Source organism: Dreissena polymorpha, chromosome 7 (genome assembly GCF_020536995.1).
Source record: "Dreissena polymorpha isolate Duluth1 chromosome 7, UMN_Dpol_1.0, whole genome shotgun sequence".
NCBI lineage: Eukaryota > Metazoa > Mollusca > Bivalvia > Myida > Dreissenidae > Dreissena > Dreissena polymorpha.
The window spans coordinates 28,575,554-28,602,515 of record NC_068361.1 but is presented as its reverse complement, the minus strand read 5'-3'; the positions used below and the strand labels follow the sequence as shown (position 1 = coordinate 28,602,515).

General features: G+C 37.3%; 2 protein-coding genes across 9 annotated transcripts in view; one reads left to right on the top strand and one right to left on the bottom strand.

Annotated features, from left to right (window-relative positions):
* LOC127836852 (probable serine/threonine-protein kinase tsuA) overlaps nucleotides 1-26,962 on the top strand; it is a 404,515-nt gene that overhangs the window by 102,618 nt on the left and 274,935 nt on the right. The gene's annotated exons all lie outside the window — the stretch shown is intronic.
* Nucleotides 1-26,962, bottom strand: part of LOC127836872 (spermatogenesis- and oogenesis-specific basic helix-loop-helix-containing protein 2-like) — a 39,964-nt gene that overhangs the window by 12,073 nt on the left and 929 nt on the right. The window contains exons 2-5 of one of the 2 annotated variants that reach the window (XM_052363516.1): nucleotides 14,440-14,572; nucleotides 11,327-11,527; nucleotides 5,063-5,210; nucleotides 2,908-2,987 (exon numbers count right to left, since the gene is read on the bottom strand). In XM_052363516.1, the coding sequence (XP_052219476.1) occupies nucleotides 2,908-2,987; nucleotides 5,063-5,210; nucleotides 11,327-11,527; nucleotides 14,440-14,572 (562 nt within the window). Of the gene's footprint in view, nucleotides 1-2,907; nucleotides 2,988-5,062; nucleotides 5,211-11,326; nucleotides 11,528-14,439; nucleotides 14,607-26,962 lie in introns of both variants that reach the window. The other variant, XM_052363517.1, reaches the window with a different exon arrangement.

Sequence of the window (26,962 nt, the reverse complement as noted above, 5' to 3'; positions counted from 1 at the left end):
ACACGCATAAAGTAAATCTCTGTCCAATCAAAATGCCACCTACACCTTCCGCTGCTTGGAAGTATTTCACGAGATCATCCGATAAGAAGTCGGCAACGTGTAACTTGTGTGGAGTTAATCTTACGTACATCCAGGGCGGTACGACGTCCAATCTTCTCAATCATATTAGTAACAAACATCCATCTTCGGCATCTTCGAATGATGCTGGGGACTCTAAGAAACAGTCATCAATGTCATCGTTTTTGAGAACTCCTAAGAAAGTGTGTTTCCGAAAGTTAACGGATTACATGTGCTATTGCGGAGAAATAGACTCGCCAGTGATCTGGTCGACGCAATCGTGTTTTTAAATAAGAACAATGTTCATGTGCCCAGTGACGCCGATCCGAGTGACTTTTAAATGTGGCAACGGTGTTTTATTTGCATGTGTTCGCTATGTAAATAATACGTTTAAGTTCAGTTTAAATTATTTATAGATCTTATTGTTTTGTCATGTAATTATTTTGTCGTCATGTAAATATTAAGTTTCTCGTTCTATTGTTGATGTACAATATTAAAAGTTTAAAAACAGTTTTCGTCATTCAATTTTAACACTTTGCGACGGCAATGCTGTGTCAATATTTAGTCACTTCCGGGAAACTTCCGGTAAAAACAAAAGTAGAATTCATGGAGTAATGGTACGGTAAACAAAGTTGATTTTTTTCTAACAGATGTTGACCGAATATCCGAATATTCATTCGGAAGGATGACCGAATATCCGAATACCAATATCGGTATTCGTTGCCATCCCTAGTTTTTTCGATCCCTAGACCTGGATGATGTTCACCTTGAAATTTTACCACTCATAATGTGCAGCTCCATGAGATACACATGCATGCCAAATATCAAGCTGCTATCTTCAATATTTAAAAAGTTATGGCCAATGTTAATTTTTTTATTTCAGACGGATGGACAGACTGACATACTGACTGACGGACAGTTCAACTGCTATATGCCACCCTACTGGGGGCATAAAAAATACAATGATATTTGACCATTGACCTTGAGGGATGACCTTGAACTTGACTTTTCACCACTCAAAATGAGCAGCTCCATGAGATACACATGCATGGTAAATATCAAGTTGCTAAGTTCCATATTGCAAAAGTGGAATAAAGGTTAAATTTTTGGGACAGACAGACAGACAGACAGACAGACAGAAAAGACAGACAGACAGACGACAGACAGACAGACAGCCGGACAGACAGGACAAAAACAATATACCCCCCATCTATCGATCCGGGGGCATAAACAAGTCTGATTAAGGGAAATAACTACAACTCAAAATGTGCATTGCTACTAATTGTTCATCACAGTTACCCCCTTGTTTCAAAATCAATCTATTTTTTGTCATGGCCACCTTGACCTTTGAGATATCTATGTAATTCTTTCGCGCGAAACACCGTCCAATGATGGTTAACAAATGTGCCAAGTGATTTTAAAATCTGACAATGAATGACAGTTATGGCCCAGACAAGCTCGTTTATGGCCATTTTTGACCTTTGAACTCAAAGTGTGACCTTGACCTTGGAGATATTGACGTAATTCTTTCGCATGACACACCGTCCAATGATAGTGAACAAATCTGCCAAATACTTTTAAAATCTGACAATGAACAACATAGTTATTGCCGGGACAAGCTTGTTCAGCCCGTCCGCCAGCCAACCCACCCACATTCGCCAATCTTATAACCAGTTTTTTCCTTCGGAAAACCTGGTTAAAAATTCTTAGATAAGGTTAGAATGTTCTCTTTTGAATTATTATTCGCACAAAAACATCTTTTAGAGGAAGGATCATTATCAGTGGGTTTTGCGTTCAAATGTGGGGCCATTAAAGGAACCCATTCCTAATAAAAACAGGTACATATAATTCCCAAATGGAACCCAAAAATTCCCAATTGAAGGTTAAAAAAAGATTTCCATGAATCTCAACCTTTAGTTCATCTCCCGATCAGGGGTGGTATTCCAGAAACATCTTAAGTCATTTCTTAAATAATTTCACTTAAGTTAAACATTACAATGTTTTGTATTTCTTTACTAAATAAGGAAACACATGTTTTTTTGGTATTCCTAAAATAACATTTGCATAATGATGCTATTTAAATGTATATCTTGATGCCAATCTATTGCAGTATGAAATGAAACACTTAAGAAAATATCCTAATTTAAGGATAAGAATAAAATTTAACTTAAGATGCTTCTGGAATACCACCCCAGCTCAATAAGTTGAACCTTAGTAAACATAACATAGAAAACACTTATTCTAAAATTCAAAATATTTGTCAGCTAAAAAAACTATTTTCCCATTTACCCCATTCCAAAAATTATGAAAACAAGAAACCGTCGGAGACGGGTGATTCTCCCCAAAGTTTTTTTGCCACAATATTGCACTATATATTCAGATAAAAGGAAATGTCTGGAGGGCACAGTAGTTGGGAGGACAATAATTTTTTTTATATAAAATTTCAAAGGGCCATAACTCTGTGAAAAATCATCCGACCAGAACCTGCTGATAATATGCACATCTCCTCTTGGTTGTGAAGCTTCCCATAAAGTTTCATTGAATTCCGGTCATTAGTTGCTGAGAAATAGCCCTGACAAGAATTGCACTATATGTACAGTTAATGGAAAATTTCAAAGGGCTGTAACTCTGTGAAAAATCATCCGACCAGAACCCGCTGATAATATGCACATCTCCTCTTGGTAGTGACGCTTCCCATAAAGTTTCATTGAATTCGGGTCATTAGTTGCTGAGAAATAGCCCTGACAAAAATTGTGCATGGACGGACACATGGACGGACGGACAAAGTGGCGACTATATGCTCCCCCCCCCCATATTTGTATGGGGAGCATAAAAACCCTGCAATGATACCTTGGAGGATCCAGCGTCATGAGCTGCTGCTTCACAAGATTGGGCTCCAGAGATGGGTCCTTGCTCAGGCAGTCTATGATCTACACACATAACATCTAGAGGCTAAATATTCATACAGGTTTTTTGGGGGGTTGTGGGGGATGGGGCCTTTAGCCCTTATGTGGGGGAAATACTTAATCTCTCATTATAACATTTGTACATGTTTTCACTATATTCATTGCTTTTTTTCATAATTTAGTACGTTTGACAAGATTAAATTAAAATAGAATTGAGAAATTATAATCATAAGACACATCTTTCTATTAAAAAAAATTAAAAAAATTTAAGGTGAAGTTTTTGGACCTCAAAAGGGGAAAACAGTTTGGATATTCGGCGTCTGTTTTATAAGGTAAAAAAAACCTGTCATATACTGTAACACCATCAACAGATGTATATTCATTATATAAAATTAAGACTTTGAATGACCAAAGACTTTGGTCATTCGAAGAACGCCCAAATTAAATGTATACCAGTACCAAATCAACAAAAAATATCTATAGGCTAAATATTAATCTGAGCCGCTTTTGGGGAAAACTAAGGCTAATGTATTTTGGTTAAGTGTCTTCTCAAATTAGCATGTGCAGTCCACACAGGCTTATTAGGGGCAACACTTTCCATTTTAATGGTATTTTTCCATCAAAGGGGGTCTCTTCTAAAAAAAAAGTGCAGGTGGAAAATGTTCTATCTATGAAGCCTGTGCAGACTGCACAGGCTAATAGCCATGATGCTTTGGGCACAGTCATTAGGCCCAGTATTACCAGAACATGACTTATATAACCCCGTCAACAGTTTTAGTGCCATTATATACCATTTAGACATTGGATGTTCAAAGAACACATTGGTTTCAAATTAAATGTGTGCAAAATGTATATCAAATAAAAAACAACAAGCAAATTCGTTTAATTGATATCCCCCGCCAGTATGCTTCTGGACACAAAAGTGTTATATTTGACACTAAAAAAGCATTTTTTCAAGATACGAAGGGCCATAACTCTGTTATAATCAGATGGTGTACAATGCTGTTTGGCGTGCATCATACTATTATCCATATATATCCTCATACCAAGTTTCAATGAAATCCGCCAAAGCACTTCCAAGATGGCTCCGAACAGACGGACGGACGGAAAGACGGACAACGCCAAAACAATAACCCTCTGCCTATGGTGGGGGATAATAACTAGATAGATGTATAGGTTGCACTGTACCTGGTCCTGCAATGACTGTGGCATATAGAGGTTACACTAAACCTGGTCCTGTAGTGACTGGGGCATATAGAGGTTACACTTTACCTGACCCTGTAGTGTTTGGGGCATATAGAGGTAACACTGTATCTGGTCCTGCAGTGACTGGGGCATATAGAGGTTACACTGGACCTGGTCCTGTAGTGACTGGGGCATATAGAGGTAACACTGTACCTGGTCCTGCAGTGACAGGGTCATATAGAGGTAACACTATACCTGGTCCTGTAGTGACTGGTACATGTATAGGTTACACTGTACCTGGTCCTGTAGTGACTCTGGCATGTATAGCTTACACAATACCTGCAGAGACTCGGAATGTAGAGGTTACACTATACCTGGTCCTGTAGTGACTGTGGAAAGTGGACGTTGCATTATACCTGGTCCTGTAGTGACTGGGTCATGCAGAGGTTACACTATACCTAGTCCTGTAGTGACTGCGGCATGTATAGCTTACACTGTACCTGGTCCTGTAGTGACTCTGGCATGTATAGCTTACACAATACCTGCAGAGACTCAAGACTGTAGAGGTTACATTATACCTGGTCCTGTAATGACTGAGGCAAGTAGAGGTTACAATATATCTGATTCTGTAGTGAATGGGGCATGAAGAGGTTACACTATACCTGGTCCTGTAGTTACTGCGGCATATAGAGGCTACATTACATCTGGTTCTGTAGTGACATAGGCATGCAGAGGTTACACTATACCTGGCCCTGTAGTGACTGCGGCATATAGAGGCTACATTATATCAGGTTCTGTAGTTACATAGGAATGCAGAGGTTACACTTAACCTGGTCCTGTAGTGACTGCGGCATATAGAGGCTACATTATATCTGGTTCTGTAGTGACATAGGCATGCAGAGGTTACACTATACCTGGTCCTGCAGTGACTGAGGCATGTACAGGTTCACAATCCTCAGATACTCCACACTCATCTCCAAGATGGAGGCCATGTCAGTCTTGCGTCCCTTGATGTAGGGTAGAAGCACACGTAGCTGGTCACAGCTGTCCTTGATACGGTCCCTGAAAAACATATATGTACAAAAGGCAGTGCAAAGCATTGATATACCACATCTGTCCTTGATACAGCCCCTGAGGAAAACATGCTGGTACAATGGGAAGTGCTCAGAAGTGATATACCACAGCTGTCTTTGATACGGTCTATGGGGAAAACATGTTAGTACCATGGGCAGTGAACAGAAATGATGTACCACATCTGTCCTTGATACAGCCCCTGGAGAAAACATGCTGGTACAATGGGCAGTGCACAGAAGTGATATACCACATCAGTCCTTGATACAGCCCCTGGAGAAAACATGTTAGTACCATGGGCAGTGCACAGAAGTGATATACCACAACTGTCTTTGATACGGTCCCTGGGGAAAACATGTTAGTACCATGGGCAGTGCACAGAAGTGATATACCACAGCTGTCTTTGATATGGTCCCTGGGGAAAACATGTTAGTACCATGGGCAGTGCACAGAAGTGATATACCACAGCTGTCTTTGATATGGTCCCAGGAGAAAACATGTTAGTACCATGGGCAGTGCACAGAAGTGATATACCACAGCTGTCTTTGATACAGTCCCTGGAGAAAACATGTTAGTACCATGGGCAGTGCACAGCAGTGATATACCACAGCTGTCTTTGATATGGTCCCTAGGGAAAATTTGAACGTACCATGAGGCCTAAATTAAAATTAAGTTTGTTTGCCCTTTACCGACCGACCCACTTTTTACCCCCCGGCCCAAAATTTTTTATTGCGATTTCTGAAAACGTATTTTTTTTATTTTCATTTCTTTCGACAATCATAAAAGAGCCGACTACAATATTTATTTGTACGTGTATTTATATCCCTGTCCATTCTTATTGCTCCTGACCAATCTAGGTCGCTCCGATTGTTGGAATTTCATATGCCCCAGAATAGACAGTAATGCAAGCGTCTTTAACCCGCATCGTGATCGGCGGTGTTCCGTGAAAATGGCCGAACGACATCATACTTAACTATTGGTTCGCAAAAGTAGTTGGACATATATGAGTTTACGTTCGTTGCACACGTTGTTAACCTGATCCAAGATGGCGGACAATTAAAAGAAATAACGATGCTCAGCGAGGACAAATAACTATTGAATTTACTACGGACATCATATAATTAGTATGGATTAATGAAAAGAGCGTGTCATTCTACGATGGAGCATATGTTTTAGATACAAATAAAACTCTTTTTTTTGCAAATGTATGAACTGAATGTCACAGAACAAGTGTTTGAAAATTGAAATGCAGTCTACTCGCAAAGAAAAATACATCTAACAGTTACAGGATTATCGTTCGAAAATGCAAAATAAAAGACAAACATGATTAGATTTATATGCAAGTGGATCTGTGTTTAATCAGATTCATGTGCATATTCTGCTTTATTATGTTTGCCACTCTAAACAGTTTACTGTAATGGCATGTTAGTGAAATGGATATTTAAAGGTAAACTTATTTAATATATTAATGTCTCTTAGCTAACTACTTCGACAACACTCAACTATATATGCTTAAAGCGTTAATATATCCACAAACTGAAACTAACACGCTTAATTTATTTCCCTAAATCAAGTTTTCATGCTTATGTTAGTTGCAATAATACAACTCCCAGCTATTGACCCTCTGAGCTGTACGTATGTACTCATAAAAGCTCAAAGTATTCAAGAAGAACTAATTGTTATGTTCAGTTTGCCCTTTCGTGAATTTACTTTGCCATGCCGAGACTATGCACTAACCCGTCAAACACTTAAAATTGAGGCCTGTAAATTTTCAACTGGTCTGTGAATTGTTTCTCCTGGTAGGCAAGTCTGGCCTGTAAAATGTGACGGTCTTTCGCCATGTCTGAATTTTTCCATTACAGGCTTTGGGCTGTCTTTCTACACTCCTTTAATGCTTGTTGCATGCTAATTAAGCCCAATTTAAAGGAAAGGTTTAAAAATAAAAGCTGTCTGGCAGTTAAATAATGACAAATGCATTTGAGCAATTAACATCATATAATGAACACATATTTGATGTAATAACACACAAGCATGCATTTGATATAAATATATGCAAGAAACAGCAAACAAGATAATGTTACGCTACATGTACATAGGGCTTCGTACACTTTAACAGTGCTTTAATAACAGTGTTTTAAATATTCATAGACTATTAGTGTATTAAAAATATAATTTCTCAAATAAAATAAAAGAATTTTCCAACCTACCTACCCACCTGTAAAATTTAGGGTCGGTAAAGGGCAAACCAACAATATTTTAATTGTGGCCTGAGCCTTGCACAGAAGTGATATACCAGAAAAAAACTTGTTTTCATTCGTGTATGTTTTGATAAAAATATATTTACTAAAATACTAGATGAACCTGTTCAGATATACATCTTCTATCACAAAATCTTTTGCTTTATATATTTGGCCTTTTGCTAATAGCCAAAAAGGTACATTTTTCCCCAAACATACAGTACAGCCAAAGCGACACAAACATAATCCGCGGCTACGCCACGGCCAGATTATTAGTCCGCGGCGGCCGAATCGTGTGTTCACGCGGCGTATCGCCGTGGCACTCAGCATCGATCCGCGCAACGACGCCGAGTCTGTATTAACCTCGCGTACTTTCGCGGAGTAAATCCGCCGCATACGTACGCGGCGGATCGAGTGAAAAGATATCCACCTACATGTACATACATGTATGTGTAGCGTAGAATTAATTACGCGCAACTGTTTATGTTTCGTTCGATTATCATTATTAAATTTGTAATCGGAAACACACTTCCAAATTTTAATGCTAACGCGTCCTTTGGCAAAATCTAGCGTCAAATAAACAGTGCTAAAATATCCTTTGTTTCATAAAAAGCGCGCGAAAATTATGCAGACATGTAGAACGTCGTTTGGAAAGTTTGGGTGTATTTTGTGTTGTATAAATACATGAACATCACGTCAGGCGTAAATCGCGTGTTCAGTGGAGAAAAAAAACGCCCCGATTAGACGTTATTTCATCATCTCTATAAATAGTAACAAATGCCAAAATGTATTTGATACTGAAGGAAATATCGAGAATGTTTGCGTATCGTAAATATTTACCAGCATTTGCTTTAAAACTGGAATATACGGGATTATCGGGTAATTAGTAGCGATATAAACTGTATAATATGAACAAAATAAAACGTGTTTATATAAGCATATTCGAACAATAGTTATAATAAGCTGATAATTAACAAAACTACAAATACGTCGTCACCGTCTTGATTATTGATGTGGCCTCAAACTGCTAATTTTCTCAGCTAAAATATAATAGCAGAATCAACATGCAATTAATTTATAAATCCACCATATGCTGGAGCCTTGATCACGTGTATGTGCGAAAACATAATTACGTGACCTTGTTTATGTGTGAAATACATACGCTACGGGCGGGAAACAAACTTAATAATTGGCCAGACACATTATCTATGCTTACATGTATATGCTAATACAATCCGCGCTCAATAAATTTATTATGATTTTAATTATTATTATACTTGTTCTTTCAAAATTTGTTAACTACATTTAACTAATAATTAAAAAAAAAAAAATTTCATGATCGCATCGACTCGGCATCATGTCGCGGACCGCTGCATGCCTCGGCGGACAGATGCGAAGTTTCGCGGCGAAATGCGACTTGCCGCCGCATACTGACGCGGTTTCAACGACTGACGCAGCATCGACTCGTTTCGCCTTGCCGCCGCGGATCGCGAAATACGTTTGTTCCGCTTTGGCTGTACTGTATATCAAACATTACCCATAAAATGGCAAAATTTTCACAAAACAATCAATTTGAAACAAGGGCTGTTTGTAAAACATGCATTCCCCCCATATGGGCTGTCAGATGTAGTGGCAGCCATTGTGTGAATACGTTTTTTGGCACTGTGACTTTGACCTTGTGACCTGAAAATCAATAGGGGTCATCTGCGAGTCATTATCAATGTACCTAAGAAGTTTCATGATCCTAGGCTTAAGCTTTCTTGTGTTATCATTCTGGAAACCATTTTACTGTGTCAAGTCACCGTGACCTTTGACCTAGTGACCTGAAAGTCAATAGAGGTCATCTGCAAGTCATGATCAATGTACCTATGAAGTTTCATGATCCTAGTCGTAAGCGTTCTTGAGTCATTATCCGAATACCATTTTATTATTTTGGGTCACCGTGACCTTGACCTTTGACCAAGTGACCTGAAAATCAATAGGGGTCATTTGTGAGTCATGATCAATGTACCTATGAAGTTTCATGATCCTAGGCCTAAGCGTTCTTGAGTTATCATCCGGAAACCATTTTGCTATTTCGGGTCACTGTGACCTTGACATTTGACCTAGTGACCTGAAAATCAATAGGGGTCATCTGCGAGTCATGATCAATGTACCTATGAAGTTTCATGATCCTAGGCATAAGCGTTCTTGAGTTATCATCTGGACACCATTTTACTATTTTGGGTCACCATGACCTTGACCTTTGACCTAGTGACCTCATAATTAATAGGGTTCATCTGCAAGTCATGATCAGTGTACTTATGAAGTTTCATGATCTTAGGCCTAAGCGTTCTTGAGTTATCATCCGGAAACCATCTGGTGGACGAACATAAGGACCGACATGAGCAAAACAATCTACCCCCTCTTCTTTGATGGGTGGCATAAATATTATGCAGCCATTTTTCCATCAACAGTGAAGAGTAAACAAAAATACAGGAAATCAGAGTCCCAACTTGCCCCCCAAAAATTGTTGCCGTTCAATTAACCAATGAAACAAGATATCACTAAAACTGAGATTAAAGGCAGGGGTTCTGAAATAAGCTGTCCGAGTTGTCCGAGTCGTCAATTTCCGCTTCCGGACAAGCAGTTTTTCAAAGCTGGCTTGTCCAGTGACAAGTAAAATTTCAGTGGTAATCATTTTTCGAGAACGAAACTACTCCATTTTCCGAAAATCAAAAACGAAATATTATATATAAATAGCTAATGATTAATCTGTCCACTGGCACACGTTTTCATCTGCAAGGTACATGTAGGTGTAATTTTCCAATAATAATTATTTAATTTAGTAAACTAGTCCACGCGTATATAGCAACAGCCAATCACGCATAACATTTTCAGTAGAGAAACCAGCGCACATGTGTATAGTACCAGCCAATCACGCATAAGATAACATTTTTTGTACATTGCAAATGGCCGCATGCATGTTCTATAGACATGCAGTGAACATAAGATGGTTTTTTTTTAAATAAAACCACTTCAACGTCAAGCCATGACGCGAAACAGACCAATGATAAAATCAGTTCGGCGTTGGAGAAGAGAAAAACCAAGTATGAATATGATAAAGCCTATGGTGCCAAGCAGAAACGAGAATTTGTGGAGTCTTGGCTAATTGATTTCCCTTGGCTTGAAAACGTTGCCGGTGTGTGTGAATGTAAACTTTGTAAGGAGTTTCCTTTATTAGCGGTTATTAGTGGTGGTTTATTAAATGGTCAGCCTGTGTGCAGGAGAGACCCTTTGACATCTCATCAGAAAAGCAGTTGCCACATGCAATGCAAAATAAAATATGATGATGAACTTCATAAAAAGAAAAATGAAATAAAAGTAGGTAAATTTGATGAAGCCTTGAAAAGTGAATTTTCTAGTCATGTTGAGATTATTAAATATCCGAAATGGTATCATGTGTGACCTAAGTGTTCTTATTATATGCACATCTTTCTTGTATTTTTTGTTAATGTGAATTTTCTATAGTTAATTTTGTTTATAAGTTAAAATAGAAGTTAACAAAAGTGTATGTTTGTATTATTTGCTTAATTAGTAATGATCTTTTCCTTTATCAATCTTAAAAGAACGGACTAGTACTTCTTTGGTACGGACAAGTGAATTTGTGGGTCCAACTTTGTCCGTGGACAAGTAGACTCTTAAAATATTTCAGAACCCCTGAAAAGGTCTTATTTCGCCATAAACAAAACAGCTGTAACTTCAACATCAATCATTCGATTTAGAAATAACTTACAACAAGTGACCCACGAAAGAAGACAGCCTATCTCCCAACCTTAAAGGTCAAGGTCACTAAAACTAATAGATGCTCGTGATAGCATGCGTTCTTACCTTCTCACTTTCTCTTTGTTGATATGCTCCACAGCCTTTTTCCCCTTCTTAGGCTGGAGGGCAACACTCTCGTTGCCATGGAGGCTATTCTTGTTGCCAAGGTAACTGTTCTTGTTGCCAAGGGCCAGTGAGTTGTGTGACCCATGTGAATCCTTCATTGCAAAGTCTGCAGGTGATCCTAGTCCACTGTCCATAGAGATACTTCAACAGACCAAACAGACAATCATACATAAGCAATATAAAGTGCAAATGTTCAACCATAATTGTTTGCTTACCATTTTTTTAATCACATTTTTTTCAATGTGAAGTGAAATCACTTATATTATTTTGCTTACCATTTTTTTAATCACATTTTTTTCAATGTGAAGTGAAATCACTTTTATTATCAATTTCGAAGTATTTGTAAGCATAAAATCAACAACATTAATTTCTCAAATTTAGTCAAAAGAATGCGTTATTACCCAATGATAACAAGATGCGTTTGTGAAACACAATGTCCCCCTATATGACGTTTGACCTTGGAGGATGACCTTGACCTTGTGAAGGATGACCTTGACCTTTTACCACTCAAAATGTGCAGCTCCATGAGATACACATGCATGCCAAATATCAAGTTGCTATCTTCAAAATTGCAAAAGTATTCATAAAATAAGCGATTTGGGCCACATATATTTGACCTCTGACCTTGAAGGATGACCTTGACCTTTCACCACTCAAAATGTGCAGCTCCATGAGATACACATGCATGCCAAATATCAAGTTGCTATCTTCAATATTGCAAAAGTATTCATAAAATGAGCGATTTTGGTCACATATATTTGACCTCTGACCTTGAAGGATGACCTTGACCTTTCACCACTCAAAATGTGCAGCTTCATGAGATACACATGCATGCCAAATATGAAGTTGCTATCTTCAATATTGCAAAAGTTATTGCAAAATGTTAAAGTTGGGCCAAACAGACCAACAGACCAACAGACAGGCAGGGCAAAAACAATATGTCCCCCACTACTATAGTGGGGGACATAAAAACAACCACTGGTTAGTTTTATTGATTGATGCATGTGACAAATCTTCTTTAGCTTAAAAATAGGCCTCAACTGTAGTTCCTTTCTATGAGCAATGTTTTGGGGAAACAGGGCTTAATAACGGTGCCAATATCATGTGACCTTTTTGGATCTGTGTTGGGAGAATAAAGCGCGACCCAGTTAACATTTTTAAGAATCTCTTTTTAAATATTTCACCATTTGTAATGGGATAAAGTGGAGAGCCGGCTCATTTGTAAGAGTTTTCTATAGGTATAATGATCTTTTTAAACAAATAAGTATTTTGGTCAGTAACGTGCAAATGCGCCTTTGAACGGTTAGAAAAATTTCAGATCAGTGTGGGGACTTCATATTACAAACGCGCGGTTGCACTTTGCTGAAAAAATACTTATTTGTTTAAAAAGATCTTGATACTTAGAGAAAACACAGCGGGCTCTCCACTTTATACCATTAAAAATGGTGAAATATTAAAAAAGACATCATTACAAATGTAAACTGGTTTGCGCTTTATTCTCCCAAAACAGATCTTAAAAAGTCACGTGGCACAGTGTTTATGTACTGTCTGCTTTTTCAGTATTTTTTGTTTAAAGGAAGTATTTTTAACAAAATCCAATTCAGACAAAAAGTGTTGTCACGGATTAGCCTGTGGGGATAGTACAGGCAAATCGAAGACAACACCATTTTCATAAAACAATACCAGGGTACTCTTCTGCCTTTAGAGGAAGCCACCCATATAGCTAACATTTTAAGGGGAATTGCTCAGTTTTCCTTTTGTAAAGGAAGTTTTTACTTAATAACTACATTTGAATGTACATGTTTTTTGCACTATATTTATTTCTCTTTATAATATAGTATATTTGACACTCAAATGAGCTGAAATTGTTTTGATAAATTATACAGTGAATGTCAGTATACTAAACAGTTGAAACTCCTGTTGCCCCAGCAGTATTTCTCTCCCATTTAACACACATGGTCCTTTATTTATGGCAGGTGACCATTTTCAGTGCTCAAATAATTATTGATAAGACACAGTATACCCAACCATTGATAAAACTTTATTGAGCTAAATGAACATACACTCAACCATTGATAAAATTTTATTGAGCTATCTGAACGTACACTCAACCATTGATAAAACTTTATTGAGCTATCTGAACGTACACTCAACCATTGATAAAACTTTATTGAGCTATCTGAACATACACTCAACCATTGATAAACCTTTATTAAGCTATCTGAATGTACACTCAACAATTGATAAAACTTAATTGAGCTATATGAACATACACTCAACCATTGATAAAACTTTATTGAGCTATGTGAACATACACTCAACCATTGATAAAACTTTATTAAGCTATCTGAAGGTACATTCAAACATTGATAAAACTTAATTTAGGTCTTTGAACACACACTCAACCATTGATAAAACTTAATTGAGCTATATGAACATATACTCAACAATTGATAAAACTTTATTGAGCTATTTGAACATACACTCAACCATTAATAAAACTTTATTAAGCTATCTGAACGAACTCTACCATTGATCAAACTTAATTGAGCTATATGAACATACACTCAACAATTGATAAAACTTTATTGAGCTTTTTAAACATACACTCAACTATTGATAAAAATTTATTGAGCTTTTTGAACATACACTCAACCATTGATAAAACTTTATTGGGCTATCTGACGGCAGCTTAACCAAAACCATTTAAAATGGTGTAACAGACCTTTCCCTGGTAATTATGGGAAACAAATATGATTTCGGGATTGGGAATTATTTTATTTATTTAATTTTTTTTTTTTTGGGGGGGGGGGTGCAATTGGCAATAAACAAATTAAATACAACTCAAAACAACCTAGCTCAATACATTTAAGATATTTATTTAGAATAGGTCTGTTTCACAGCAACCCTACTAGCCTAGCTAACATTCCAATCCTATAAACTTTGGATGGTTGTTACTTATGTTGTAAAAAACACATTCTTGAATAAATATGTTTAAACCAACCGACCTGTAGATACACCAATACAAAGCATGTCTACCCTTGCCTAGCTACCTGAAGGAGGAGCGGTCATAGTTGTCGTCATTGGTTACAGAGGCGGGAGTGCATGGCGTGGCCGGGTCAAGGGGCATGTCTGGACTCTCTAGAGAATCTTCCACTACCTCTGTTGACTGGGGAAGCTCGTCATCTGAAAATCCCAACCTTCGTTGACCTGTGTCAGACTCGGTTGTTGAACAGAAATAGGTGTGCACAAGTGAATGTTAGTATTGACTCTTGCAAGAATATACCTTAAACCTTTACCACTTACATACGTATTTTGACGCATTTGTATTCCTTTAGAAAGTTTAATTTAAGTAAAGACCTTTCTTACTAGATTCAAGTTCTAAAGGCTTCATTTCCAACCATTAGATACTTATGAGCAGCAAACAGCATAAAACCTGAACAAACTGTGAGTTTCTCGCAGGCTGTTCTGGTTTTATGCATTTTGCACATAGCCATTATCACTTTGCTTCTGAGTAGGAAAGGGTTTACTTGAAGACTGATAGTAGGAAAGGGTTTACTTGAAGACTGAGTAGGAAAGGGTTTACTTGAAGACTGAGTAGGAAAGGGTTTACTTGAAGACTGATAGAAGGGTTTACTTGAAGACTGATAGAAGGGTTTACTTGAAGACTGATAGTAGGAAAGGGTTTACTTGAAGACTGATAGTAGGAAAGGGTTTACTTGAAGACTGATAGTAGGAAAGGGTTTACTTGAAGACTGATAGTAGGAAAGGGTTTACTTGAAGACTGATAGTAGGAAAGGGTTTACTTGAAGACTGATTGTTTACAAAGACATGAGGTTATTATTTCTATCCTTAATTATAACCATGGCAGCCTTATATGCAGTCAATCAGAATTTGAGTATGCTAGGTGATGATTTACTAAATATCTTTAAACCCATTTATTTTGTCTTGCTTGCATCAAAAGCACACTGCTTATTTGGACGCTCTGGAGTCCATTTCCTGGCTAGAACAGGTACTTGGTGTATTTGGGTTGAATCTAAAGAATGCTTTTAAAATGGGGATCAAACCAGTTACAGTGTGTACCTTCCAGTTGCTAGGGGACCTCTGCTCTATTTAACAGGAGGAGATTGCAGTTTGATCACAATTATTTTTTTCTATTTTATAATGTACCGGAAACAGCACTTTTCCAATTAGGAAAAAACTACACAGTTCCCAATTACTGTAAAAAAACATCCTAATTGAAGGTTTCCAACAAAAAATAAATAAATGCAATCTTTCCCTTTGTGGCTCTATTGGCTTGAACCTAAGCAAATATAAAATTGACAACTTGACAACGCTTCGTTATCAATTTTAAAGTAGAGCAACGTCGGCTATTATCGACAGTTTTAGACATAAGCCTTACCCATGTCGATGACAGCCGCTGCAAAAAGAAATGAAAGTTATATAGAATATTTAACGGACGCTCATGCCATTGGTTGGTATAAAATATTGTCGCCAATTTGTAAAAGTAAGAAAAGGGAGGTCATCATAAGTTGACTGTGCGGAGGGCGTTATCGACAGGATTCGGCTATTACCGACATCGTACACTTTTTCAAGTAAACAATTTAAAAACTCTTCTAACTTGTCATTATTTAATTCCATTTTATTGTCTGGTAGTTGGATGGGGGCATGTACATTGTCTTGTACTTGGATCGGGACCGGATCCTTTTCTGGGGCTTGGGAAGGGGCATGGGCTTGTTTTGAGGCTTGAACAGGCGCTTTTGCATTGTCTGGTACTAGGGCTTGGGCAGGAACTTGGTCTCGATCAAGAGCCATGGTGACAGGATTGGCAAGTTTAGAAGGCTCTAGTTTTGTTTTGTCTATCCCGGAAGGGTCCAACGGGAACAGTCCGGACCTTCGAAACCCTCGTACAGCTAATTCAAAGCTGGTAACGGCGTCCCATGCTGCCTTGAACACTTTGGGAAAGTCCTTTTTTGTTAAAGTCTCTCCAATATTTTCCATTTGCCAATTTTTCAAGTGACTCTTCCAAGAAGCCTTCATGGGGGAAAAAAATCCAACATCGCATGGTTGCAGAATGTGGGTGGCGTTAGGCAAAAGACAATATAGAATGATTCCATTAGCGGCGCAGAATTCAGCGGCGCTCCTGGACATGTGAGTCGAATGTCCGTCAACGAAAAGTATAACAGGTTTGGTTATTTTCTTCTGATTTACGTAATTTGAAAATTCTTCCAGAAATGTCACAAAGAGCTCACTGTCCATCCACCCATTAGAAGTATGGCCATATATAGCTTCTGGAAAACTGCTCAATCCGATATCGCGGAATCTTTCACCTGGATAGACAATCAATGGTGGGAAGAAGTCGCCAAATGCATTGAAGCAGACCATGACCGTAATCTGCTGTTTGTTAATAGATGTAACGTTGTAAACATGTCGTGCACCCGTTTGTGCAAGTACTTTTCCAGATTTATAACAAAGTGGGAATCCACTCTCCTCGGCGTTAAAAATCCGTCGAGGGTCTTGAATCATATTTTCATACCCATTTATTTCATCTCGAAGGTATTTAAACAGATTTGAATACCATGATTCAATCATAGCCATATTAACAGGCGCGTTGGTGCCCAAGTGTCATGGCGAAGCGTTCGCTTAAATCTGGATGACGGTTCTTGAAGGCATAGAACCAATCTTTTCCTGGTTTGTTGTTTTTAAATGGCGTTTTGCTCCCATCAACATCAATAATCTTTTTGACCTCGTTTAAAAGTTCCTCGCGCGAAACCGGATATCCAATGGAAGCCATTAATTTGATATAATTCACCAACACGTCTTCCTCTGCTGCTGATAAGACCGTCGCTGGACCAGGACGAGTCCTTGCCTCCGGTACAAGCCCACTCAGCTTGTCTAAGAGCGTTGACCTCGGCACACCGAACGTCATGGCAGCTTTGCGTTTAGACATTGCCTTACTTCGAACGGCCTCAATAGCCAGGCCCATTTTCGTTGGCGAATACTGGACTCTAACTTGTTTTGACATATCTGTTACCTGCAACAAAACAGATAATGCAGGTCAAATTAAAATGTTATGCAAACCTTAACATCATTACATTTTTTACAATTTAGACAGATGCAAAAGACAAAACAAGAATTTACCCTTCTCCTGTGTTAATAGATCGAATTTTTCAGCAAACGAATTTGAAAGCATCAATATAAAAGAACCAACTTATTCAAGAATAAGCGCATGGATCTAGTGACCAAATTGAAGTTGAAAACATAGGAAAAATATGAGGACTCTCCCTGTTGCCACAATGTTTTTAGAATTTCGACTGCTGCAAAGACGTAGTTAGATGGCCTTTCTTTTATGAATCGCATATCGCAATATCAATAGGTGCAAGATCTATAGCTGAACGCGATATATCAACATGTTTTAAATAGTGTTTAGACCTTTAGTTAATTTGTCATTTATTAAAATAAAAACCTGTCGATAATTGCCTATGGCACAAATTTGCGTCGGCATTTATCGACACATCTGATATTTGAAGTTTCAAGGGCAAATCACGCGCGATTTTGCTATGCGAACGTTGTTCCATGTATTAAACTTGTGTTATAGTAGAAATGTATTCAATCGAGTGCAGCCAAGGACACATGACATTGGTACAGAAAAGGCATCATCCTTATCGTATGTGTTAACGTCATGAAATTTTAGTATAGTAAAATTTTACTTACTTGTTTTGTTTGCATACAAACTGTTGAGCTCGTTCAAATCGAAAAGATCGAAAAGTGACGTCATGTATTACATAATTTATTACGTCATTTACCATCTTTCTTGAAATAAAAGGCCAAAATCAGGAATTGACGATAAATACCGACGGTCGATAATAGCCGACGTTGCTCTATTTGGGAGCAAAAAATCAAATAAACCAATGTCCCAATATGAACACTTCTTGCCGCAAATTTTCACAATTTCAGACACTTTTATGAAGTTGATTGTGTTCCATCTATATTTATTTGATATTTGTAACCATGCCAACCATAGTTTCAACACTTACCACAACAATTATTTTCTGGAAAACCCTTGTGACTACCATCTTTAAAATCTGGATTTTTTCTTTGAATAATCGTTAGCACATTTTAAGTACTGTTTGATTTTAATGTACCAGGGTATATGTCACCTTCTCAATTGTACAAGTTTGTGTTTACCTTGATTACTCTAAATTTTCAGACACTTGTAGTTTTTGGATATCCTCTTATTTTAGCAAAAATAATTATTTTTCGTGACTCTTTATTTTCGGTCATATGGGCTTTGGTCCATAATTAATGTCTCTTAATTAATTTTCTGACAGTTTATTTTACCGCGCTATTCTACAGACTTTGGCCTGTTTTCGCTTATCTTGTGACACTTCTATCATGGATTTTTACAACCGGATTAAGGTCATACAATCTGGCAGGTGCATGGCTGAGGACAATGGACATTATATTGGTGTAATTGGATAAATAACCATGAATAACTGTAGAAAATAATGGATTCACTTAACATCATTTGAAAGAGTGTCCTCCTAGTGAGAAAGCAGAACATTTCATGTTTTTACTTTTTTGTTCTATAATCACAGTATTATTTGAAGTTGGAATAAGACATCAATTTGGAAATAAATTGTGTTTTTTTTTAAGTGCATAATATGCAGTTTTATATGTTGTATTTATTTAGTTTGACAAATTATAATGAAAACAGATACTTGCATATAAAATAGCATCATTTAAATTAATTTTACTGCAAAACTGGATTGTTTATTGATTTTTTTTAAATCCTCATGAAATGCAACTGTGTCCAGTTTAAAAATACAGTAAAAATGATGAAAATACAATTACTGTTAATGAAAAAGTCATGGAAAATTGCTTATTTAACTTGAAGTATAGATAAAATATTACAAATACAATAAATTCAGATCATGAAATGAATACTTTTGTCTGAGTAAATCACCAAAATGATGTCCATTCCCAGTTTGATGTCTTATTCCAAATTCACATAATACAGTGTTTATATCATTTCAGGCAAGAGAAACAAAAGCTGCTAAGATATATTTATTTCTTCAAGCAACAATGAAAGAGTTAATCACAAGACAATTATTGTACATTGATTTATTGCATTTATTTCAAAATGATAATTATTTTTCAGACACCTTAATTTTTGTCTCTAAATTTTCAGACACCTGTAATTTTTAATATTTTTCTGATACCAACAAAAATAATTTAAGTGTCTGAATTACGGTACATGTCTAATCATGTCTGAAAAGTGCACATTTCTGATAGTTGGTGGCTCTTCTAAAAAATAACGATCTATATTACATGGACTTGTATCACTACTAAAGAAAAAGAAGTGGGCATGAACATGGGTAGGGCAATCTTATTCATTAAAAATTATTGTATTTCTACTCTTTAGAATGTTAGTGACTTAACTGTGCGGTTTTTCTCTCAAATCTTTATATTAAATTGCCCAAGCATATATTTCATGAGGAATGATCAGACCTTTTCCAGGCTATTTTTTTAACAAATGCAATTTCTCAGGATACAGGGGTCGGCCGAGAGGGCTTCTCGGGCGAGAATCTTTACACACTTTCAAATGATGGTGACATAAGGAGGACAAAGGCAAATCGATGCAACACCCACCCATCCCACCCCCTTTTAAACGCTACGGTATATGGTTGAAACATGCTGAATGTTTAAAACGCACTGTGACCCCGTGACCTAGTTTTTGGCTCGGCATGGCCCATAGTCGAACTTGGCCAAGAGATCGTCTAGATAAAATACTTGTGACCAAGTTTGGTGAAGATTGGATGAAAAGTACTTGCATTAGAGAGTGGACACCATGATGAACATTTAAAACACACTAAGTGACCCCGTGACCTAGTTTTTGGCAAGACATGGCCCATGTCATAACTTGGCTTACACATTATCTAGATACAACTTCTGACCAAATTTGGTGAAGATTGAATGAAAACTACTTGAAATAGAGAGCTGACACCATGCTGAATGTTTAAAACGTACTTAGTGATCCCTGACCTAGTTTTGACCCCATGAACTAGTTTTTGGCCCGGCTTGGCCCATGTTAAAATTTGGCCTTGACATTATCTAGTTAAAACTTGTGACCAAGTTTGGTGAAGATCGGATGAAAACTTCTTGAATTAGGTAGCGAACACCTGCTGAATGTTTAAAACACACTAAGTGACCCGGTGACCTAGTTTTTTGCCTGGCATGGCATATGTTCAAACTTGGCCTAGAGATCATCTAGATAAATTTTGTGATCAAGATTGGTGAAGATCGGATGAAAACTACTTGAATAAGAGAGCAGACACCATGCTGAATGTTTAAAACGCACTAAGTGACCCTGTGATCTAGTTTTGAGCCCAGCATCGTCCATGTTCAAACTTGGTGTAAACATTCTAGATACAACTTCTGACCAAGTTTAGGGAAGATCTGATGAAAACTACCTGAATTAGAGAGCCAACACCATGCTGAATGTTTGAAACGCACTAATTGACCCCATGACCTAGTTTTTTGTCCAGCATGACCCATGTTCGAACTTGGCCTAGACATTATCTATAAACAACTTCTGACCAAGTTTGGTGAAAATTGGATGAGAACTACTTGAATTAGAGAGCAGACATGAAAAGTGTGACAGATGGACAGACAGACCTACTGACCAGGCCTTTTCCGCTCCATTTTGGGAAAACGCCACACTGGAATTTTGTGAATTTCGCGTCGTGAAAAAACCCATTTTGGGAAAAAAATTAATCACAAAACTGGCTCAATTGGGAAAAATTATCGCAGGTAAATAGTGTTTCTAATATTTCAAAAAAGCCGTTAATTGGTAAATAACGACTATTTTGATAACATATTATAATGAAAGTTTTTAATAATCAATTTAACATATTTTACTGTTTTTAAAACAAATTCAAGGCAACAGAGAATTTAATTATTCAATATTTTTCTATTTTCTACACTGGGTCAGGTTAACTTGTATATTTTAAGGTTTAAAAAAAAAAATGTTTTTTTTTTTTTTTTTTTTTGGAATTGGGAATTTTTTTTTCAACTGGGGAAAAAACAACCAGATTTGCATTGGGAATGGGGCGGAATTTCGGACCCGTGGAATAGGGCGGAAAAGGCCTGCCAACCGACAGTCAGTGCGCAAAGTTTATGCTGCCCTCTGGGGGCATAAAAATATATTTCCATCTATCAAATTATAACAATAAAATACCGGTTACTGAAAGCAGTTATTAACAAGAACTGTAAGAGGACAGCGCCCTCGACTATTCGAGTGCTTGACAGTATAACGTAAGCCATCATGGGGAAATTGTTCATATTCAATAATTTATTAGACGATCTTTCAAAAATAAAAAAGGAAAAAAAAAAAAATTGGGGGGGGGGGGGGGGGGGGGGGGGTAGGGGGGTATAATGTGGGGTGTGGTCATTTATTAGATGATGTTTAACAAAAAAAAAAAATTGGGGGGTGGGGGGTGAGAGGGGGGTATAATGTGGGGTGTGGTCATTTATTAGATGTTTAAAAAAATAATAATTGGGGGGTGGGGGGGGGTAGGGGGGGGGGTTGGTGGTGAGAGGGGGGTATAATGTGGGATGTGTTAATTTATTAGATGTTTAAAAAAATGGGGGGGGGGGGGGTGAGGTTGGGGGGGGGAGGGATTCTGGTAGGGGCGTAGGGTATTGTTTGGGTGGAATCCATTGTGGTATTCAGGTAAGTGTTGTTTTGTCAAAGTAATAATAAAATGTGATCATAAAAAAAGAAGTTATGGCAATTTGACCAAAATGTTCAATTATCTAAGTGTAAAAGGGGCAGTGTTTTTTTTCAGTTTTTGGGGAAGGGGGTCGGGTCCCCTGAGAGGGGGAAAATTCGCGCGTAAATGGGGAAAAGGGGGAAATGTCTATGCTTAGCTAGTAACAGTACAAAATCAAGTTTTAACACTATAATACACCATACAGAGGGAGAAAAACATAATTCAAACTCTTTTATTCATTAACATGTTATGTTCATGTTCATAGTTCAACATTTCTGGGCTTTTCAGCGAATTTATCAATTATTTTGGTGACCCCCTCTTCACCAAGTCTCTCCATGTGCAGACAAAGTCTGATCAGGGACTTCAGTATAGCTTCTCCAAGCCTGTTTCTCTGTGGCGTGCAAAGCAGGTTGAGCAAACTAAACAGTCTTTCAACACTCTCTTGACCGGACGTTTCTGGCGTTTCACTGCCGGCATTTGAAGAAGACTGACTTTTAAGTTGTACTTGTTTGACAAGAATATAAATTTATTTTTAAGTTAAAACGGATTTGTCAATTTTTTTACGATAGCTTTTGTTGTTGTGCGACATGTTGGAATACGTATGGTTTGCGGTTTATGTCGTAAAGCGAAAGTCGTGATAGTGAACTACGTACGGTTTGCTGTAAAGGCTAAAATAAAGTAAACAAGCAGATGCAGTTCAGGAAAATTGTAGTAAATTCGTAACGAAAGACGTATTTAAATGAGGTATTGATAAAAATAGAATAACACTTCCGAGAGGGGAATTTTAAAAATATTTGGGGGAAAAATATATACTCTAAAGATGGGGGAATGGGGCCGAATAACGCCGAATATTTCATTAAAAAAAAACACTGAGGGGCCATAATTATGTCAAAATGCTTGATACAGTGGTCTGCTCTTGTTTATAGGTTGGGGTCATGTTGGTTAAACAAGTATGCAAGTATCAAGTAAAGGAAATATTTGGGGTAGTACGCAAACTTTAACATAGATTTATCAATAATATGCATATTCTAAGTATAAAAGGGGCAATAATTATGACAAAATGCTTGATAGAGTTGTCTGCTCTTGTTTATAGGTTGGGGTGATGTTGGTAAACAAGTATGCAAAATATCAAAGCAATATGTCAAGGGGCAATGAAAATAAATGGGGTAGTACGAAAACTTTAACATTTGCTACAGATTCAGGAGTGGAAAAGAGGCCATAATTATGACAAAATGCTTGATAGAGTTGTCTGCTCTTGTTTATAGGTTGGGGCCATGTTGGTAAACAAGTATTCAAAATATACAGCAATATGACAAGGGACAAAGAAAATATTTGGGGTAGTTCGAAAACTTTAACATTTGCACGTTAACACAGACGCCGGGGTGAGTAAGTTAGCTCTACTATATATATTTTCATATAAAATAGTCGATCTAAAAAAGCTGTTGATAAACAATTTATGTATACCATGGTAACGCTTGATTGGTCATTGTCGACTCTTGCACTACTTAAATGTACCCCCGGTACAAAAACTACACTAAAACATAGCCAGGAATATTCTACCGCTAAATTGGTTGTTGTAGGCTGTTTCTTTTAAATAGATATTTATATTTATGTCCATATTTTGTAAAATGGCCAATATTATCTAAATTATACTGAAACAAGAAACCATCAGAGACAGGTGATGCTTCCCCAAAGATTGTTTTTTCACAAAATAGCACTATATATTCAGATAAAAGAAAACGTCTTGAGGGCACAGTAGTTGGGGGACAAGAATTTTTTTATAGAAAATTTCAGAGGGGCCATAACTCATCGGACCAGACCCGCTGATAATATGCACATCTCCTCTCGATAGTGAAGCTTACCATAAAGTTTCATTGAATTCCGCGGTCATAAGTTGCTGAGAAATAGCCCGGACAAGAATTGCACTATATGTAAAGTTAATGGAAATTTTCAAAAATTTCAAAGGGCCATAACTCTGTGAAAAATCATTCGACCAGAACCAGCTGACAATATGCACATCTCCTCTTGGTAGTGAAGCTTCCCATTAAGTTTCATTGAATTCCCATCATTAGTCGCTGAGAAATAGCCCGGACAAAAAATTTGCGCGGACAGACACACGGACACATGGACGGACACACGAAGCAGCGACTATATGCTCCCCAAAAATTTATTAAAAAGTATGTAGTCTGGTTTTGTTTGAAGAAATTTTTGTTTCGTATTCTGAGCGCGTTTTGCGACATCTTATTTTGGGCCCAAATAAAACTTTGGTACAGTCTAAATTGACCTGGTATATTCTAGGATATTTTCCATACCCGGGGTACATTTAGGTAAACTTAAGAGTACCAGGGATACATTTGTGTCTTGTTCTGTGAAAGCTGGTCATAATGCATGTGCGTAAAGTGTCGTCCCAGATAAGCCTGTGAAGTCCGCACAGGCTAATCAGGGACGAAACTTTCCGCTTTAATGGTATTTTTAGTTTCAAGGAAGTCCCTTTCTACCGAAAATCTAGTTTAAGCGAAAGTTTCATCCCAGATTGGCCTATGCAGACTGCACAGGCTAATCTGGGACGACACTTTACGCACATGCATTATGACCAGCTTTCACAGAACAAGACACATATAAGAAGTACCCGAGCCGACAATGACAAATCGAGCCACAGAGAAATAGACATTCCCTTGATGTGGCTCCTTAAACCCAGAATTAAAGGACAATGCCTGTCATGAATCAGATTAAGGTTATTGGAATAGTTTGGCATTTTTGGAGGGGACTTCTTGGTCAGATTTTTGGGGAAAAAAGTTGCTTTTTGCAATAGGGAACAGCCTTTTTTTTATTTTTTGCAATTTGAAAACAGACTGAAAAGAGGCTGTAAATACAGTCAAGTTACAATTACCGGATCATTACCCATAGCGGATCACTTTGATGTTCAATACTGTGTATCGCGATAAATAGTTGATATTTTTAGATGATATTTTGCACAACCTATCTTCAAAGCCTGTTCTTTTAAAACGCATCGATTGAGTCGTAATTGAGGCTACTCTTTTTTTTAAACATTTCGGTATGTTTCGCTGACATGTATATACGACTTTGTTGACTTGCGTCTTGTTTCCAAATCGAGGTTAAACATTGTTCGCAGCTACATGCTATAACTCTGTTGGTAAGTAAGAAGTTTACGCATTAATTTAAAGGCAATTTAGTAGTCTTTCTGCCTGCAAAAGTATTATTTATGTTCAATGTTCAATATCGATGATTAGATATGATTCAAACAATTTACATGGTTTATAAGATGCCCATATCTTTTCGATTTTTTTAGTATTTTCAACAGATAATTCACACATAAACACCATGCGTAAAATGTGGATACAAGATCACATAGAGAAAAATTAATAACAAAAAATGAAAATATAATTTATAACTGGCAATTTAACGTAGTAATTGTTAACAACACATTTCATGTTTGGGCAGTTCAAATGGCGTGTTAGATGCCCCCCTCCCTGAGTGGTTTCAGTCACAGCGATTTTCCTCCTTCTTTATAAAGTACCGGTAAACGTTACTTTCCCAATCGAGCGAAAATTCCCAAATTCCCAATCGGCATCTGAAAAAATCCCAATCGGCGTCCGAATTTTTTCTCAGAACGATAGAAAGTTTCGTAACAAAACCCAACTTTCGGCGAGCGAACAAAGAAAATTGTATAGTTGTGTGTAACCACGCGCTCGATTAATATCGGGTTTTATTATTCAGCGCGTTCAATCAAAAGAGTCGTTACTGTTTGCGGTTCTTTTGTCGGGCAGCCAGCTTACTGTTTGACGTCGGTTTGAAACCTTATCGTAGTTTGAAATGCCCTCCAGCACTGCCTCTGTGGAAAGGTTGTTCAGTCTAATGAACAATCTTTGCACGACCAATCGGAACCGTCTATCACAGGACACATTGACAGCTCTAATGATGCTGTGCAGAGAGGGATGCCAGCAACTGAGTGATGATCAAACATCAAAGATTGTTGAAATTTTCAAAAAAATGAAAGAGAGAGACATTGCTTTATTAGAGATTAAAACAACTAGTAATTGATTTTGTGTCTTCTATATAATATTTTGTTATTTATATCAACTTTATTACTTTAAGTAATGGTCATTAAGGCATGCCTGCAAATGATTATTTTAATGGGTATGTTCAATTAAGTTTGAACTGTATAATGTATTCAATAAGACCCAAACTTCACGACGCGATTATCTAAATTGAAGGATTTCAAGACTCGATTTTTCCCAATTTTGAGGTTTTCACGACTCAATTTTTCCCAATTAGACCGGTACGGGTACTTTTCCCAATTGGACAAGGAAAATCGCTGAGTCACGTGATCCGCTATGGCTACAACTTATCCGTTTATGCATGAAATCTGCGGCGAAAAAAATGTATCACAAATACATTTTGTCTGCGTTTAAAAATAAGACTATGTGCTGAATCAGTAAGCAAATGTCATATTTAATCAAACTGGTGTAAACAAAGTCTCAAAACATTTATTGCTTTTCACCAGAACAACTTAATTCCGCTACTGATGTGGTAATGGTAACTTGACTGTATTGGTAAAAAATCATCGGACCTCTTACACATAGGAGCTGGTCAAACACCAGAAACGACCATTAATTGGCATTATTACACAAGTTTTATAGACGGATTTGGAAAATGTTACACATCAGCATTTTAAATATAAAAGTCCAGCTTGGTGTGGTTAATCTAACCACTCAATCTTGTGCACGTTTATGGACCTGATTGAGGTTAAATCACAATAAATCCAAGGTCCAATAGAATG